Source organism: Nycticebus coucang, chromosome 14 (genome assembly GCF_027406575.1).
Source record: "Nycticebus coucang isolate mNycCou1 chromosome 14, mNycCou1.pri, whole genome shotgun sequence".
NCBI lineage: Eukaryota > Metazoa > Chordata > Mammalia > Primates > Lorisidae > Nycticebus > Nycticebus coucang.
The window spans coordinates 47,524,120-47,543,197 of NC_069793.1; the positions used below are offsets into that span (position 1 = coordinate 47,524,120).

The window sequence follows — 19,078 nt, forward strand, 5'->3', positions numbered from 1 at the left end:
AATCCAGAGAAAAAAATTTCCCAATTATCCTTTGTATGCATACATGTATCATACTTTTATGATTCAAAGCCCCTCCCCCAAAAAATTTTCTTTAGATTTTCTTGGGGTTTTTGTTTTTTGAGACAGAGTCTCATTATGTTGCCTTCGGTAGAGTTCTGTGGGGTCACAGCTCACAGCAACCTCAAACTTTTGGACGTGAATGATTCAATTGCCTCAGTCTCCCAAGGAGCTGGGACTACAGGTGCCTGCCACAACACCCGACTGTTTTTTGGTTGCAGTTGTTTAGCTGGCCTAGGCTGGATTTGAATCTGCCACCCTCAGCGTATATGGCTGGCACCGTAACCACTGTGCTATAGCACCACCAGCTCCTTTTTTTAGTGAGGGGGAAGAGTTAAGATGCTAAAGAGTTTCAGACATGATTAACAAAGTTATGAATTATTTAAATAAGGATAATATCACATCCCTAGTACTTTCATTTGAATCTGAGCTTTGGAGATGCCCAGCTGTGTTATTTTTGTATCATTAAAGTGTTATTTTCCTTTTTTTTGAAAGAGAGACCAGCTCTCTCTCTGTCACCCAGGCTGGAAAGCAGTGGTACAATCATAGCTTACTGCAGCCTTAAACTCCTGACCTCAAGCAATTTTCCTTCCTTGGCTTCCCAACGTGCTGGGATTACAGGCGGGAGCCACCATGCCTGGCCTCACTCCCAGGCTTGTGATTACATATTGAGCATAGCCCTTCTTGTGCTTTTTTTTTTACATGTGAGGGCTCCGTAATCAGCCACAGTCTATTATCCAGCCATTTCATGCAATTGATGACCCTCATAACGGATTTTTATCAGTTGTTTAGGGATCTGCATGTTGAAGAGATTGCCAGGTTTGTCCACTTTATCTTGTTGAAAAACAATTAGAATGAACTTTGCTTTATTTTCTAAATCATTGAAGAGTCTTAGGCAGATTCTTTCACCAGTAAAACCCCTTTCCTGCTTCCTCTGTGGCCATGCCATTTGGAGTGAGTGGGGCGGGGATAATTGCTGGCAGTCCTCTGATGTCTTCTACCCCCTATGAGGCCAGGGGTGGAGGCTCTAGGAAGGTGGTGGTCAGGCTCAAACTTAGGGAGTCCCAAGGCCTTCTCAATTGGTGACTTCCACAGATTCCTTCATTGTAGGAATTCTTTCCTGCATTTTTGGGTCCCCCAGGGATGGTGGTGGGGGTGGGGTGGGTTGAAGACCCACTTTACTGGCAGTTGGAGTGGAAGTCCCAGAGAGCACTGAAGCAAGCAGCCTTGGTGCCAGTGGCCACAGGGCACAGCCCTCTCATGGCTGCTCAGGACATGCGGTAATGCTGGAGAGGGAGCTCCTGCCCCTTCTGTACTTATTCATTGGCTATCCCGATGTTAGGGGAATAAGACAAGTACTAGACAGTAGGTGCCAAAGCAGAGATTGACTAGAAGTCACATTTTCTAGCCACAGATAGTAAAAGGACCATGGGAAAGCAAAGATAAAAAACCCACTGTTCCCTGGAAGGGTTTAAGGAAAGCAGGGACCTATATGTTTAAATTTGCAAATAAAAATCTCACTAAATATACATAGGAAGATGGTATGGAAAGAAGATTTACTGAGTACCTACTAGGGGTAGGGGAAAGAATGGTAAGTAGAGTCCATGTGTCAGCGGTTGGTCCTCCGTCTGTGAAAGGCTTTTACAAAGCGATAGTCTGCATCAGTGTCTTAACCAGGAGGCCATGGTGGTGTGGTGGATGGAAGGTCAGTCCAATCTTCCTTTTACTTTTCCTTCCTCAGGGAGTACAGTAATGAGCTGATGCTTCAGCTTGGTTTGTTGTCAGGTTTGAGCTGTCCTCTTTCCCTTGAGTGACCCTATTGAATACCACTCAACGATTGCTATGGATTGGTGATTCTGGGATCCTCCCCCTCTTCATGTTGCATGAAATAGTATTGCCTTATATCGGTAAAACCTTTTATGATTTGGGAAGGACTTTTGTACACGTAACTTCATTTAATGTTCATGGCGAGGTCAGTATTATTAGCTTCATTTTATAGCTTAGGGATGTGAGGATTTGAGAGTTTAAGAAACTTGCCCAAAGTAACAAAGTTGGAAGATGATGGGGGCAGAACTGGGTTCTGAATGCTGTCCTCTTTCAGTTGTATTACAAGAAGAGGGGACAATTATTTTCTCTTCCTCCCTGCATTTTCTTCTGTGTCCTGATCACCTACTGGACACACATTGCAAGGAGCAGCCGGTCGTTTGAATTGACTGATGTTTATTGTGTCATTTTAGAAACACTTCTGTTTCAAAGTTTAGAGCCTCCTGCTTATTGCCAGCTCTGAAAACATTTGTCTAATGGTTTGCAGACTTGTCTTTTGGAGGCTGAAAGTCTTGCTCAGAAAACCCTCCTTTCGAGGGTTGAGCATTGCTACTGGGCAAACAGTTGGGGTAACGATGTTGCATGTAATTTTTTTTTGGAAGGGGGGACAGATGATAAACAGGTGACAAACAAGTGTGTAAAATAAATAACATCAGGTAATGGTAAGTGCTGTGAAGAATCTGAGAATCTATTACCAGGAATGGAAATTTGGGAAAGTTACTTGGCATCTCAGAGATTTGTAAAACATCTGTAAAACCCAGATTCTTTTTCTATCTCTCAAGTCTTTTGGGATTATATTTGATCTTAGCCAAAAGGCTGAGAAACAATGATTGTTGGGATTAAAATGAGATTAAAGTTGTGGAAGTACCCAGGAGACACAGTACTCAGTAAATCTTCCTCTTTCCATACCCTGTTCCTTTGTGGATTTGGTGAGATTTTTCTTTGCAAATTCAAAGGACAGATCCCTGCTTTATTAGAGCACAGAGGGGAAGATTGGTGCTCTAGTTTGCAAATCCTCAGTTGCTTTTTAGTGGTCATTCCCAGTACCTTTTTCCAGGTTCTTTGCAAAGATACGTATGAAAGCATCCTGAAGCAGAAGTACATAGTAGGTATGCGAGAATATTTAGTCCACTATTAGCTCTGTCCAACTCTGTGGTGCTTGTTTTGGAGAGACAGAACAGATGCTGCTTTAATGAACACCCACCACATTTCATGCCCAAGCAGTGAAGCACAGTGCACATCCACACCAAGCAGCTGATTTTGACTCAATTTGTGTTTGATTGTAGCCAAAGCAGGAATCACAGGCTTCAGAAGAACCAAAACAGGGATTCCCAAGAGTCTACTTCTAAGAAATAAAAGTGTTTTTTAAAAAGCTTATTTCTCACATAAGCCTTGACTCTCTGCCTGCCCCACACCCCATACTCCAGGCAGGAGTAAGATAAATCAGAAACAGGTACAACTTGCAGGGCTTTTATTGTGGGGAACAGACACGGCTGTCACTGTGTCTGACTGCACTAAGGAAGAAGAATCTATCCTGTGACATTGTCTAGGTGTGGAAAGAAGCCCAGTGGTGCATGGGCTTTTAGTGTAGAGGTGGGGAGAACATGGCCAGAGTGCCTCCTTGTTTTTGCTCCTTAAAGGGAAATGTGTGCTAACCTCTCTCTGTACTTCCATCTCCAAACTTACAGGCTGTGCACAGAGGGATGCGAGCTATCATCTATAACAGCTCTGTGGTGGGCTCTCAGGCTGAGCATTCAGGCATGAGGACCTACTACTTCAGTGCTGACACCCAGGAAGACATGAATGCTTGGGTCAGGGCCATGAACCAGGCTGCACAGGTGCTGTCTCGATCATCACTAAAGAGGTTAGTCTGATGGAGGGTCCCTGCCAGACCACTTCCTACACTAGCATGGGGATCCAAATAAATGACCTTGAGTGTCTGGAATTCCACTGTTCATTCACTCATATTAAGTACTGCCCTCTCTTTGGAATCCTTTTTAACAATTACTGCTTCTAGGAAGAGAATGCATGAACAGCTAATACATGTTGCCTATCAGAGCTGGAAGGTCCCCTAGTAGCTATCTAATCACTACCAGGCACAGTAGTAATGTTTGCAATCTCAGTTACTCAGGAGACTGAGATGGGGGTATTGCTTGAGGCCAGGAGTTTGAGCTTAGTCTAGGCAACTTAGTGAGACCCTCACTCTAAAACAATTTTTAAAAAGTTAGCCAGGCATGGTGGCATGTGCCTATAGTCCCAGCTACTTGGGAGGCTGAAGTGGGAGGAGTGCTCGAGCTCAGGAATTTGAGGCTGCTGTGAGCTATTATGACACCACAGCATTCCAGCCTGGGGAACAGAGTAAGACCCTGTCTCTTAAAAAATAAACAGAAACACTAAGGCGTGGAAGGGTTAAATGACTCTATGGGATCTGTAGGCATGGAAGCTGGCATATGTGTACTTCTCATTTCTTCTTCTGTGTGGTGGAAGGGACAGCCTTGGAGTGTCATATTTTGGGGTATTGGGGCAGTCAGGGAAGGTCTTGCACACTGAAAATCTGCTGCAGACTGCCTGCTGAGGGCTGACCTGGGAGCCATCTTTCAGCCTCTCTTGAGTGGTCTACCCAAGGATATAATCAGAGATCTCGAAATTCCTGTCTGTTGGCTGTAGGTGATTCCCTGAGAGAAAACAGAGGAGGAATGTGTGTAGAATTTGGAGCCCAGAAAGAGATCAGAGTAGCTCTGAAAAAGCCAGGACATAGCTTTGGCTGGTCTTCTTCTGACATGGGCCTCATTCTTCCCTATCCTGACACCTTACTCTGGATAGAGGCCTCGTTGATATTCTTGCCGCAAGGTCTTAAAATAAAAATGTACTCTCCCACAACCTACAGGTGGGACTTTTCAGGGACTAGAAATGGATTTCACGTGGTATGTGTAGCTTGTTAACTTCTTCCAACTCATATATATGTGGTTTTTGGAATTGTGGTACTTCCTTACTTCATGCTCTCTTTCTGGAGGGAAGCAGACTATTGATTGGTGTGTGGGTGTATGGTTAGTGACCTAGAGGCCAGGATGGGTCAGGCCCTACCCTCTGGAGCTTCCATAACCCTTCAGTCCAAGCACTCTTCATGCTGTTTTCCACCCTTTCTCTTTACTTTTCAGTATCTGAGGCCCTTGGCATCTTCATATCTTCTGCATAGCATCTGACATATAGTAAACTCTCAGATGTCTGAATGGGTGAGTGAATGAGAAATTGAAAGTATGAATGAATGAACCTGTTAAACAGGACAGGACCAAAGACTGCCCTATTACTATAGGTAATAGTGCCTGAATCAGCCACTATTACCTATAGGTATTCAATGACAATGCTAGGAGATCATCAGGCTGAATTTTTCTCGTTTCAATGATAATGATATGAAAGACTCTGCCAAAACCTAGGTGTCAGTTCATGGGCATTTCTCTCCTCATCCCAGAAAAAGGAAACTGGGTGTCTTACTCTTAGAGCACGTGCTAGTCCCTAACACTCACCATTTCCTAGTTTTAGTTTTTCTTTCTTTAAAAATACATATATATGTGTGTGTGTGTGTGTGTGTGTGTGTATACATACGTATACAGTTGTCCCTCAGTATCCATGGGGGATTGGTTCTAGAACCCTCCCCTGAACCCTGCAGGTATCAAAATCCATGATGCACAAGTCCCTAAGAAAATGGTACATATTTATATACTACCCACATCCTCCTGTATACTTCAAATCATTTCTAGGTTACTTATACCTAATACAATGTAAATGCTATGTAAGTAGCTGTTATATTTTTTAGGGAAAAACAAGGGGAAACGTCTGTACTTATTTAATATAGACAAAGCCATCTATTTTTTCCCCAAATTTTTTCAGTGCTTGATTGGATCCATGGATGTGGAACCTGCAGATATGGAGGGCCAAGTCTGTGTGTGTGTGTATGCAATAAATGAAGACATTCTCAATGTATAAAAAATGTAAAAAGTAAACACAAAGATATCCCAAATCGCCTTCCCGGAGTACATCTCTGTAAATTGATATTCTTTTCTTTTCTTTTTTTAATTGGTATTCTTTTAAACAATTTTCTACATATTTATTAATATACACGTACTGCACTTACAGAATATATGGGTTTCTCTCATTTTCTTAAAGCATCTTGAAGATCATTCAATGTCAGTATATATGAATCACCTTTAATTTTGACTGGCTATAGAATGGTGTTCCATAGCATAGATGTAGCATAATGTATGAGGTCTGGCAGTTAAGTTTTCTAACTTGCCAACTTGCACTTACATTGGCAGCACTGTACAAACAATTTGGTAAGGTTTCATAACCTTGGTATATCAATCTTAACACCTGTGTTTGTGTTCACATGTGGCAGTATCTTGCTAAGTGGTGTTCATTATTGTTGTTGCATGCTTTTATGTGCCATTGTGATTTACAGCAATGAATAAACATTTGTAAATTTGTTGTTAAATTTTACAAGAGTAGAAGTGAAATTAGGTTGGGCGGCGCCTGTGGCTCAAGGAGTAGGACGCGGGTCCCATATGCCGGAGGTGGTGGGTTCAAACCCAGCCCCGGCCAAAAACCACAAAAAAAAAAAAAAAAAAAAGAAGTGAAATTAGGGACAGGTTTGTTCAAGTGTAGGGGATAATGCCATGAAGAAAGTGTTAGTCATAGAAAAATTAGTTGGGTTTGTAGTGAGCATCTGTAATCCCAGTACCAGGGAGGCTGAGGCAGGAGGATCACTTAAACCTAGGAGTTTGAGGTTGCTGTGAGCTAGGCTGATGCCACAGCACTCTAGCATGGGCAACAGAGTGTGAGAGAAAGAGAAAGAAAAGAGAGTGAGAGAAAGAGATGGCAGTGTACAAATGGATTAAATGATTTTCTGAGGGGAGAGAAAGTATCACTGACAAAGAGAGATCAGGATGCCAATAACAACCAAAACTGATGAAAACATTGCAAAAATTCATCAAATTATGTGTCAAAATCATTGGCTGATTGTGAGAAGCATAGCAGACTAATCAAACATCAATAGAGAAACAGAAAAGTCTTAACTGAAAATCTTGGCTGACAACTCATGGCTCTTGCACCAGCTCACATGGCACTCTCTGTGAAGGAGTATTTGGTCAGTAAACAAATAACTGTATTGGAACACTCTCCCTACTTTACTTACTTGATCTGGTTTCCCAGTGACTTTTTTCTTTACCTGAACATAAAGGAAATACTGAAAGGAAGACATTTTGATGATATATGTAGAACAACAGGGGTAATATGATGACAACTTTAATGGCCATTCCAGAAAAATATGTTCCAAAATTGCTTCGAAGGGTGGAGTAGGCACTGGTGTTGATGAATAGCTTCCTAAGGGGAGGACTTCAAAGGTGATTACAGTGATATTCAGCAATGAGATATGTAGCACTTTATCTAGGATGAGTATGCAAACTTAATTGTCAGACCTTGCATTTAAGCACATGCTAACCCTTGAACAGTTTTTAAAAAATTTTTTTGCCAAATTATGCTGTAAGTCTACAGTGATCAAAACAGCATGGTACTGGCACAAAAATAGAGATGTAGATCTATGGAATAGAATAGAGAACCTAGAAATGAACCCAGCTACATATATTGCCATCTGATCTTCAAGAAGACAAATAAAAGCATATACTGAGGAAAAGAATCCCCATTCAATAAATGGTGCTGGGAGACCTGGTTAGCCACATGTAGAAGACTGAAACTGGACCCACACCTCTCACCACTTAAAAAAATTGACTCTCACTGGATAAAAGATTTAAATTTAAGACACAAAATGATAAAAATTCTAAGAGAAAGTGTGGGAAAAACTCTTAACATTGGCTTGGGAAAGGATTTTATAAAGAAGACCTCCCTGTGGCAATTGCAGCAACACCAAAGATAATGAATGGGACGTGCTCAAACTAAAAAGCTTCTTCACAGCTAAGGATACAACAACTACAACATACAGACAAACTTCAGAATGAGAGAAGGTATTTGCATGCTGCAAATCTGACAAAGGGCTGATAACTAGAATCTACAGAAAACTCAAACTAATCAAGAAAAGGGCAAACAATCCCATTTATAAGTGGGCAAGAAATTTGAACAGAACCTCCTCTGAAGAAGACAGATGAATGGCCAAAAACATGTGAAAAAATGCTCATCATCCCTAACCATCAGAGAAATGAAAATCAAAACCATCCTGAGATATCACCTAACTCCAGTGAAAACAGTCCACATCACCAAGTCCAAAAGCTGCAGATGCTGGTGTGGATGTGGAGAGAAGGGAACACTTTTACATTGCTGGTGGGATTCCAAACGAATACAGCCTCTATAGAAAGAAGTATGGAGAATCCTCAAAGAGCTAAAAGTAAACCTTCCATTTGATCCCACAATCCCATATCTACCCAGAAGAAAAAAAGTTATTTTACCATAAAGACATTTGCACTAGAATGTTCATCACAATCTCCAAGATGTGGAATCAACCCAAGTGCCTATCAACTAATGAATGAATAAATAAACTGTGATGTAGGTACAACATGGAATACTACTCAGCCATAAAAGATGAAGACTTTACATCTTTTGTATTTTACCTGGATGGAGTTGAAGAACATTCTTCTAAGTAAAGTATCAGAAGAATGGAGAAGCAAAAATCCAATGTACTCAATACTAATATAAAGCTAGTAGATAAACAACTACACCCCCACATGAGGGAAAAACAAAATTAAATTGAAGTGAGGGGGAGGGGGAAGGAGTAAAAGGGAAAAGGGAAGGAGAGAGAGGGATTAGTAAGCTTTCACCTAATGGGAGCAATGTAAGGGTACACAGCACACACCCCAGGTGAAGGGCTCAACCACAACTTGAACTTAACAAACTTAAACACAAACAACTGTAACCTAATCATTTGTATATCCTCATATTAATCTGAAACAAAATAAAATTTAAATTAAAAATAAAATGTTTTTCTAATTTTTACTGTTTTAAACAGTCCTAAGTTGAAAAACCTTCTATAAGCCTCTGAATGTATGAATCTTTCACATTGCTTGGTCAAAATACAATGCATTTTTAATTTTAGTTAATACCAGCAAATTGCCCTTTAAAGAAAGCTATGTATTCCACTAATGAAAGTATCATTTCCCCATATCTTCTCCAATAGCTGATATCAGCAGTCTTAATTTTACTGACCTGCACAAATGGTATCCGATTATCTTAATTTAATGTATATTTCTGTAATGGTAGAGACCTTTTATAGTTTTGGCCACTTAAATTTGCTCTTTGGCAAATTGCCTGTACCTGTCTCCTCTGCCCACTCTTCTGTTGAGTCTTTTGCCTTTTCTGGGTGCTTCCTTTCTCGTGTGCTCTAAAACCCGCCAGGTGAACAATGCAGCTTAGTCTCTTACAGAGATTGATGGTAGGCTCTCCAGTCTTAGGGTTAATGGAATCTTTTTTCTCCCCTTCTTTGAAAATCAGGATGTTGGCTCAGCACCTGTACCTCAAGTGGCTAAGGTGCCAGCCACATACACCAGAGCTGGCAGGTTCAAATCCAGCCTGGGCCTGCCAAACAATGACAACTACAACCAAAAAATAGCCAGCATTGTGGCAGGCACCTGTAGTCCCAGCTACTTGGGAGGCTGAGGCAAGAGAATCACTTACGCCTAGGAGTTGGAGGTTGCTGTGAGCTGTGACGCCATAGCACTCTACCCAGGGCGACAGCTTGAGGATCTGCCTCAAAAAAAAAAAAAAAAAAAAAAAAAAAGGAAAAGAAAAGAAAATCAGGATGCTGTTTCCTGGCCCTCACCATTCTAGCCTTTTCCTGTTCCCTTTGATTCCTCAGAGGTCACCCAGGAGGTTCCTTGAACCTATCTCCAAGTTCGGTCCCTGTGGCACAGCTACGGGAGTCTGGAGCTTCCTGTTCTTCCTCCCCATCTTGGACTTTGAAGTTTCTCTTAACCAAGGTTGTTCTCCTTTTCCTGGTGAAGCTCATTTTTTTCAATGAGGATACAGAAGTTAGTCCAGAAGTTGAAGTATTCAGCTTTCTCTATTTATGGGTCATCTTTCCCAAGCAGAGGTACTCACGTCTCATTTTTTTTAAAGCCCTCCCTTCCTTTATTTTAATTCCTTTTTTTTTTTTTGGAATAAAGTTAAATATTTACTTGTTATTGTTAGGCAGCAGGCATTTAAAAATTGGTATTTATTTTCCCGAAAATCAAATGCTAAGACATTATTACAGTGGTTATGTTCCAAAAATCTATATATAAAAAACCTAAAAAAATCACTCCTAAAATCATACTTAGGCAAAACTTGCCTGGTACAATATATACCACTTTCTAGTACAAAATTTTTCAAAAATACATGGAGAATGCAATAATTTATATTTATAAAGAACACTGTTAAAACTCAGGGAAAAGAAGTCGTCAGAGTATTCTTTCTCCCAGATAAGGCAACTAATGCCCTAGTATCTCAAAATCTTTTACAAAAGGAGGTAGCATCTTAAGTTGTAGTGAAGGGTTTTGTGTGTTACTTTTTCTTCTTTTTTTTTTCTCATCTGCTTCCATCTTAAGCTTAACTTCCTCAGCTGTAAGAGCTCCCAGTTTCTTGTTCTTTGCTTTCTTAACCTTTTCTTTAGTGGTCACATCAATTTAGTTTCAGTAGAAGCTTCCTTCAGTTTCACAACTGGTTTTTCTTTAGGTGGAATAAAAGCTTTGTTTCTTTGCTCTTGAGAGCTTCTGCTTATTTAGCCTTTATTGCTTCCATTTTCTGTCGCTGCTTCTGATGCGCCTTCAAAAAGTATTCACCACTAGTCAATTCTTTATCAATCTGACTTTCTGTCTGGCATGGTGGGAATGGTGTATATTTTTTCTGAACAGTTTTTTTCTCTGGTTCCTTGCATTTATTCACATTTTCGTCTTTGAACTGTGGCAAAAATCTTTCCCAACTTTGTGATCGTAATTCAGAATCTTTTGCCAGTTCTCTTTTAATCATTAAGGTTTTGATAGTATAAGTTGGATGAATATTCTTCATAGTATCTAGGACTACTTTCTGCACCCCTTTTAAACCACAAAAGGTCCAATGGCTGAAACTGTATTTCCCTGAACCATAACATAACAGTTTGTTAAGAGTTCCAATGCCTTCAAGCTAGATCCTTTGGGACCAATAAGCCGTTATCTTCTTTTGACAAATCTTTATTTCTTACTGAAGAACCTATTTTAATAATGTCACATGCAATATCATCCTGAAGAATTCGTACTGCCTTTTCAAATGAAACACTCCTTACTAATAGTTTTATTAGCTCTGGGCCCTAATGATGATATATGCATCAAAGATCTTCTTTGTAGTACAAACAGTCATGCTGCTCTCAATCAAGTCCAGGGTTGCATTAATATGATGTTCATTCAAGGCTTTCTGCACCAATGGCCAATAGTCTTTCATGTAGGCCTCTCTATATTTTGGAAACAAAGTTGCAAAACTGCTCTCCTCCAAGAGTCCTCTGGGATTGTCCTCTTTGGAAAAAGCTGGTTTCTTCCAACTATCAGGAAGAGTGAGGAGTTCTGATTCATCTTGATTCTCCAGCTTTGGCTTCTGGTTGGGAAATTGCCTTTTTCCAGCTGCTTTGCCAGGCTCGTCCAGGGCAGAAGTCGCCATGTTCAAGTTGCTTCTGGTGGTACTGGTTGGGTGGCCTTGTGGCTCAAAGGCACCGGCCCCATATGCCAGAAGTGGTGGGTTCAAACCCAGCCCCGGCCAAAAACTGAAGCTTGGTTTCTTGGAGTTGAAGCTTGCCTTAGCAGAGGTGACCTGCAGTTATCATTTCTCTCTCGGCTGGGCTCCCAGTCTTCAGCTTAATTGGGCTGTTTCTGGACATTATCATTCTTTTTGGATAGGAGCCTCTTTCGGAAGCTGCGTTCAGTCGGCCCCTCCCCCATTTTAATTCTTAAGAAAACAGAAATTTTACCTTTCCTGTATTAGCTGAATAAATTAATGAATAAAAATTAAAATAAAAAAAACAAAATTTTTTTTTTGTTTTGCTTTAAATAAACAAATCTTAGCTCCTCTAGACTTTACCCTTTTTGCCATCATTCATGTGGGCCCATTCCACTATGGACTTGTGCTTAACCTTGCGTTGCACCTTCAATTTCTTGTACATGTCCTTCTATAATCTGAGCTGTATGAGTTCCCTGTTGTTAGACCAGAGATAACAAATGGTTTCTTCTCCCCCAACTTTGCTCAATTCATTGTGGCTGACTAAGGTACTTGATAAAAGAGAATTTGAGAATAAAATTGGACTTTACAGGAAAAAATGCTGTGATTGACAAATGTTAGCTAGCCAAGATTTGGGTATTTTTTAGTTATCAGATTTTGGTTTTGGAAGGGCTGCTTCCCTTTTCCTGGTCTCAGGCCCTAGCTTTTCTCTGAAATTTTTGATATTTATTCTTATTATGCTCTTAATAAACTCTTTAGACTGCATGATCATATTTGACCAAGATTTCTTCCCTTTTTTAAAAATGAAACCAATGTGTTCTGCCATCTGAGTCACAATAAAGACATAATAACATTTCCTCTTAACTTTCTGAGGGCTGAAATTGTCAGCCAAGAAAATATAGACTTATTAAATGTTCTGTTTTTCCAGAATAAGATGTTCAGCTTAGTTAAAATTATTCATCAGGCAGAACTAAATCTTGCCTCTTCTCCAGGTTGGTAAGCTAAATTAGAAAAACTCCATCTCTGTAAGTGGGTAGCCCCAAGCATTTTGTTCTTACCCTGTGTAATTCTCATTCAAATTCTTCTATCCTTATTCATACAGGCTGGTCCGTCCTTCCTTCCTTCCTTCCCTCCTTCCTTCCTTCCTACTAGGTCACCCTCGGTAGAGTGCTGTGGTGTCACAGTTCACAGCAACCTCTAACTCTTGGGCTTAAGCGATTCTCTTGCCTCAGCCTCCCAAGTAGCTGGGACTACAGGCACTTGCCACAACACTCGCCTATTTTTTGGTTGCAATTGTCATTGTTGTTTAGCAGGCCCAGGCCAGGCTTAAACCTGCCAGCTTCGGTGTATAGGGCTGGTGCCCTACTCAACTGAGCTACGGGTGCTGAGCCAGGTACTTTCTTTATGAATGGTAGCTGGTATATTAAAACTGTTTTTTTTTTTTTTTTTTTTTGAGACACTCTTACTGTGTTGCCTCGGCTAGGATTGCATCAGAATAGCTCATTGAAACCTCAAACTCCTGGGCTCAAGCAATCTTCCTGTCTCAGCCTTCCTAGTAGCCAGGACTATGGCCGTGCACCACCATGCTTGGCTAATTTTCTATTTGTTGTAGAGGTAGAGTTTCACTATGTTGCCCAGGGTGGTCTGGAACTCATCAGCTCAAACAATCCTTCAATCTTGGCCTCCCAAAATGTTGGGATTACAGATGTGAGCTACTGTACCAAGCCTATATTGGGATTCTTGACTGAGATGACAGAAAATACAGACATTTATCTTAAAAGGGGGGGTATTTATTGGTTCATGTCACTGAAAATTTTAAGATAGATCTTAGAAACTACTTGGTTCAAGTCTGGAGATGTCATTACAAATCATTCACTTAGGCTCTAGACTCTTCTCACCTGTGGGTTGGATTTAGTCTTGAGTTGCAGTGGAGATCCCTGGGATAGCTAGGGTCTGATGGCAAAATAGCTACAGTGGTTCTAGACTCATGTTCATCAAGGTTAAACTCCAGTAGCAAAGAGCTAGTCTTGTCTTGATTCATTCTGGTTAGACAGGCTTAAATCACATTTATACCCTAAACTGCCCCCATAGCCAAAGAATGCACTACACTCATTGGCATACTTCTGGGATACATGCTTCTGGGGAGCAGAGGTAGAACCCTACTCAGGCCATGGGGACTGAAAGTGAGTTCCCAAGGAAAATGTTAGGGCTATGGGCAGAGAACCAAGAAAGATACAATCCACATATGCAGTCACCCAAAGAGCTGAGATCATGAGAAATTTTGTCTTTCACAAATGCAGGTGTACACCTAACAAAAACGCCATCTCTTCATTTATTAAGTAAGTTTCAGCATTTTTATGTGTATGCACAGTGCTTACAAAGTCAGTGTTAAAATGATGTACTTTTGTGGAAAGTTTTTGCCAAAAATGCATGAAAGGGATTAGAACTCTCTAAGTCTTTACACTATTTATACTGACAGAGGAGATTTTTATTTTTCCCTTGTCTTTTCACTTCTGTGATTTTTGCAGCTTGTATTTGGAAAGTGGTTTACAAATTTTTTAATAGTATTCTGTCCAGCTTTGCATAGTGGCAGTGTCATAGCCAATGAGATTTATCCGAGGCACGATTATTGCTGATTGAAAACTTTTCCCAATACCCTACCATGATGACTTGAAATAGAGTGAGCATTGGCAATTTTTCACAGTCTCTGCAGAGATTGTTTTTTAAAGAAAAGAGAGAGAGAGAGAGGAAAAGAAGGGAATATGCTGTCCATTTGAAAGTCTGGTTATTGCTCAGCCATTGCAATTAAATGATTTTTCTCTTTTTGCAGGACCAATAATAATTCGCTTTTAAACTTTTGTCTTTCTCCTTTAAATAGCATCATATGCTTAACTTACCGCAGCCTTTTCGTGAGGTAACAGTTTCACAGATTGCTTCTGTTGTGTTGTAGAGAATATAGTAAGAAGGAATGATATTTAGCTTCTCCATGCCAAACCTAGCTTTTGGGATTTCAACATTTTGGATTTTTATCTTTCAGGATTGTGATTTTTGAGATTTTAGATGTTAGAAATTTTTATCTTTCAGGATTTCATTTCCATAATATTTGAGATTATGGTATTCAAGGTTATGTCTTTTGAGATTACAATCAGCACCAGGTGCATGGATATTTGACTGGCTAGGCCAGTGGGTGAATGAATAAGTGAACAGATGAACAAAACAGCTGTAAAACCTCTACCTGTAAGATGTTCAGATGAGGACTTGGGACAGCTAGAAGTGATCTAGACACTGTTCCCAAACTCACATGGGGAGAAATGGGGCATCTGTACTCTCTTTGGAGAACTAAATCTTTGGACTTCTCTACTCTGATCACCCTTAGTAAAGTGTTACTCAGACAGCCCCTGAAGCTAGACAAGCTTCTTGGTCCCTCAGCAGAAGTAATTTATAGACAAAATTTCAGCCTGGCACTAGGCTTTGGAGTTGCTTCACACGGGGTTTGAGTCCTGCTAATGTCACTAGTTGCATCATCCTGGACAAGCTTGTTAACCTGACTGAGCTTAACTTTTCAATATCTGTAATGAAAAAATAGTATCTCTAGTCCTGAGGGTTGTGCAATGAGAAGAGACAGTCAAGTGCTTAGTTCAGGGGTTTGTATTTTAGTAAGTGCTCAGTCAGTGATAGCTGCTGCTGCCAGCACCCCTAGCCTTCATTAAAGACAATTTCTTGTAAGTAACCTTAGCCTCAAGGGGCTTAAAGTCCCCTGACCTTGCAAGATTCTTGTAGAAATTAGAGATGGTATGTCAAGTTTATCCACACATTAGGATCCAACATATGGTAATAATAATTAAGCATTGGCCATAAAAACGTGGATGACCCCGTGACTGCCATAGAGAGATGGAAAGTGAGCGAGCGTGGCATGTCCTAGAGAGTCTCAGACTGACTTAGGTTGGAGCTGTACCAGGTAGCAGACTCTCTTCTTGGTCTAGTTTATCAAGCCTTTTACTTCACAAGGGGCTTTGCCAGTAGCTGCTCTACTGAGGCAAAAGGCCACCTCAGCTTTGTAATCTGTTTCATTGATATTGCAGCCTCACTCTTCTCTCAAGAGGGAAGGTTAGAGAATTGTGGAGTGTGGTCAGAGCTGTGAGGCCCTCCATTGTTAATTAAGGTAGAGCAGAGCAGAACATGAAAGGTAGTAGGCTGTCCTCCTACATCCCAAGGGACCTGCCCTAGTTAACTCTGGGGAAAAGAAAAAACTGACTCTTGTCTCCATTTCTCTCCTGCTGTCTCCATCCTCAAACGCTAGGAACTAATTCAAGTGAGGAAGCCTGCTTTAGGGCTCTCTGGATAACTTTGGTCCCCTTTCTCTTCAGTCTTTTTGTGCAAGTCTATTGATTTTGCCCAGGGTAGATTGTGACTTTTGAGCCCACCCTATTCCTAAGATTGGGGATCAGTTCTCAGGACTCAGGCTCTATTAACACAGGTGAGCTTACTTTCTGTGGTAGGACTTGTGCCTTCTGGCCTGGCTCAAATCAAACTCTCCAAGAATATCAGTGGCTTGGCCCTTGGTCTTGTGCTGCCAGCTTGATCATTTAGGTGAGGTGAATGGAGAGGAGTCCCTTCAAGGGGACTCCAACAGAAGGACTGTGTCTGTCAGCAGGACCAAGGTTCAACCAAGCTCTTGCAAACCGCCATTTCTCTTTCCACCTCAGTCTTTGAATGAGATTTAATGTGGGGGTGGTGGTGGTGGTGGTGCAGCAATGTATGTGTGGTTAGTGTTAAGGTAGAGGGAAGTATTCCTTATTGCCTGGTAAAATAAAGGATTTAGAAGCAGAATAAAATAATCAGTGTTCAGTTGTTTGCGTCTCACAACGCAAGACTTCCATTGTGTTAGCTAAACATCTGTGTTCTGCATGGCCAGGTCTCCTGAATGACAGATCTGTTAGCATCCAAGTTCTTGTGAAGAAAAGGAGTAAGAGAATTATTGCCAGTCTTAGATATGTGCTCTTCCCACTTGCAGGGGAAAATAAGAATTTGCTCTAAGCAGGCACATAGCATTCTGTGATGTGCCAGAAATAGAGGGGCCCAACCCCTGTCAGTGATAAAGCTTAGCCTTTTGTATCAGTAAGGGATTATTTGGCCACTAGTAATGAACAACCCAACTTAGCATGGCATAATCAAACTGTATCTTAGTTTTCTTGGATAACAAGAATCCAGAGGTAGGTATTTCAGGTTGGTACAATAGCTCCATTAATACAATCAGTGACCCAGGCTGTTTGTCATTTCTACCCAAGCTTTTAGTGTATGACTTTCATCCATATTTTTGTCACCTTGCAATCCAGCAGAGTCTAAATTCTAGGCAGGAAGAAAAGGGTTAGCTAAGCCTAGCTTCTTTTACAGACTTTCTCAGAAGACTCTACCTAGCAATTTCTGCTTATATTTTATTGGCTAGAGTTATATTACAGGACCACCCTCAACTATAAGGGAGATTGGGAAATGTAAGCTTTTTTGCTGGAGTCATTGCTTCTTTGAAAAAATTGGGGCAAAGAAGAGAATAGATACTGGGTAGTTAAGACTTTTGTATTTGAGGGCATAATGTGTGCCAGACACTGTGCTGTGCTCTTTCTCTGCATTGTCATCTTTAATCCTCACAACGCAAGAAGGCAGGAGCTGTTATCCCGTCTTGTAGATGAGGAACCTGAAACCAGAGAAGTCAGTTGCTTAAGGTCACCCAGGTGGTGGACTGGTGGAGCCAGTTCTTAAATCCAGGTCCAACCAACTCTAAACCCTATGCCCTCTGGGTTTGTCATTTTCAGAAAGTAACACATATGGCCAAAATGGTCTCTGAGTGTCAGGAATTCTCTGTGTTTTTGAACAATCACTAATTTCAGGTGTTCATGATGAATCAGTGACCGGCATAGCCCACCTGGGAAAGACTTCCATTGTGTTAGCTAAACATCTGTGTTCTGCATGGCCAGGTCTCCTGAATGACAGTCATTTACGGGGTGCTTTATTCTTCTTCATCACTTGGCTAAATTGAGTATTGCTGATCTCTTTTGTGACAACTGTCCTGATTTGAGGAGTCATGTGTTAAATTGTTGGGAATGCAAGGAGACAGAGAGGATACCAAAAAAAACTGTTGACCTTAAATACTGTAACTTAGTAAGTTAAACGTTTAAGTCAGATAGGGCTGGAAGTAGGGTACATTTCCTTCATCATTCCCACCCATAGCCATAGCCCGAACATCTTGGACACAAATGTGTGTCCTAGGTAAGTCCCGAGAACCATGGGATAAGGAGATGGTCATAACCCAAAATCTTAGGGAAGTATTTTTCAACCTGTTTTATCTCACAGCACTCTTGAACCTGTAGTTAAACTTCCGTAGCACACTTAAATTATGTTGATCAAAAAAAAGAGTAAAGACTTGGCTCAGTGCCTGTAGCTCGGTGGCTAGGGCGCCGGCCACATACACCAGGCCTGCCAAACAACAATGACAACTACAACAACAACAACAACAAAATAGCCGGGCATTGTGGCCAGCACCGTAGTCCCAGCTACTTGGGAGGCTGAGGCAAGAGAATCACTTAAGCCCAAGAGTTCGAGGTACTGTGAGCTGTACCAGTACTCTACCAACGCCGACATAGTGAAACTCTGTCTCAAAAAAAAAAGAGTAAAGACAAATAATATACTTACTGTTCTTTGAACGTCTTTTGAAAATAATTTAATTAATGATCTTTAAAAATTTTCGAGGCACACCTAAGATCCTCTCCCGGCACACCAGTGTGCTATGGCATACTGGTTGGCAATCACTGTCTTGGGGGCTGGAAAATTGCCTGGTGGCAAGCAGACTGCCATTCTTTTAGTTACCCCTAAAGTGTTTATTTTGCAGTAAATGCTGGTGTTAATCTGAATAAAAGGATTTATCTCCCTCTAATAAATTTATCTCCAGGAAGTACTAGCATATATGGGAATGTGTATGCTCATGTACATGCACACACTAAGAATTAAGATGTACAGTTATAAAATTAGCTCCAAGGTTGGAGAACACTAGTAGACTTTATGATTTGGGGGTTAGTTATTTATGAGAACAGTAGTAAATGTGGTTACCATAATTAAATGGGGCTTTAGGGTTATCTGTCTTTGAAGGCAAAGGCTCTTTTCTCTACTGCTGTCTTATACTTACCAAGTGCCTGTCCCACTGGGAGTTACATAGGTATTCTGCAAATACATGGTGTTTGATTAGTAAAGTAAAACTGATATTACGGTTGGTTAAGCTGAGACACTATACCTATAATGCTTGGGTCTTTAGTTGAAGAATCCTTCATTTCCCTTTAATTCTACTGTGCCATGCACATAAGTGGCATATTTGTTTCACTATCTGGCTTTTATGACAAGGTGCTGTTTATCTTTGGGGTGTGAATAACAAGGAGATACAGTTACTTGGGTTTCACAATTGGAGTAACCACTGGAAATAGCAGAGCAAGTG

General features: G+C 40.8%; 1 protein-coding gene, 1 non-coding gene and 1 pseudogene across 7 annotated transcripts in view; 2 read left to right on the plus strand and 1 right to left on the minus strand.

Moving 5' to 3' along the window:
* Positions 1–19,078, plus strand: part of PLEKHA7 (pleckstrin homology domain containing A7) — a 226,704-nt gene that overhangs the window by 148,678 nt on the left and 58,948 nt on the right. For all 6 annotated transcript variants that reach the window (XM_053562386.1, XM_053562387.1, XM_053562388.1 and 3 more), the window contains one exon: positions 3,570–3,745. In XM_053562386.1, the coding sequence (XP_053418361.1) occupies positions 3,570–3,745 (176 nt within the window). The remainder of the gene's footprint in view (positions 1–3,569; positions 3,746–19,078) is intronic.
* On the minus strand, positions 4,498–11,544 carry LOC128565244 (KRR1 small subunit processome component homolog; annotated as a pseudogene).
* LOC128566285 (U4 spliceosomal RNA) lies at positions 14,174–14,314 on the plus strand. Its single transcript, XR_008374546.1, has one exon. It is a non-coding gene; the product is annotated as a U4 spliceosomal RNA (small nuclear RNA).